This window comes from Penaeus monodon, chromosome 33 (assembly GCF_015228065.2).
Source record: "Penaeus monodon isolate SGIC_2016 chromosome 33, NSTDA_Pmon_1, whole genome shotgun sequence".
Classification (NCBI taxonomy): Eukaryota; Metazoa; Arthropoda; class Malacostraca; order Decapoda; family Penaeidae; genus Penaeus; species Penaeus monodon.
In genome coordinates this window covers 30,319,538-30,319,955 of record NC_051418.1, presented here as the reverse complement: position 1 = coordinate 30,319,955, position 418 = coordinate 30,319,538, and the positions used below count along the sequence as shown (strand labels likewise).

Here is a 418-nt window from a genome sequence, read left to right as displayed (position 1 = left end):
GACACCATTGCCAGTCAATTCCAACACCTTTTAATCCCCAATTCCTCCTTTACTTCCCTCCCTTTCTGACACCAATGCCACTCTCCTCCAACACCCTTGAATTCCCCAATTCCTCCCTTCATAACACCATTGCCAACCACTCTCATCCAACACCCTTGGAATCCCCAATTCCTCCCTTAGGCCTACTTCTTCCCTCCCTCCCTGACACCATTACCAACCCCTTCTTCCCCCAGGTGGACGGCAACGAGACGCTCGGTGACAACATCTGTGACAACGCCGGAGTTCTGAACGCCTGGCTGGCCTACACACGCTGGAAGGAGAGGTTTGGCGAGGAACCCTACCTGCCCGGCATGAACTATACCGTTCCGCAGGTGTTCTTCATTACCTTTGCTCAGGTGAGGGGATTCAGTGGTTAAGA

General features: G+C 53.1%; 1 protein-coding gene across 2 annotated transcripts in view; it reads left to right on the top strand.

Annotated features, from left to right (window-relative positions):
• LOC119594363 (neprilysin-1-like) overlaps positions 1 to 418 on the top strand; it is a gene marked incomplete in the record, with an annotated part of 114,752 nt that overhangs the window by 112,247 nt on the left and 2,087 nt on the right. For both annotated transcript variants that reach the window (XM_037943424.1, XM_037943423.1), the window contains 1 exon segment: positions 234 to 395. In XM_037943424.1, the coding sequence (XP_037799352.1) occupies positions 234 to 395 (162 nt within the window).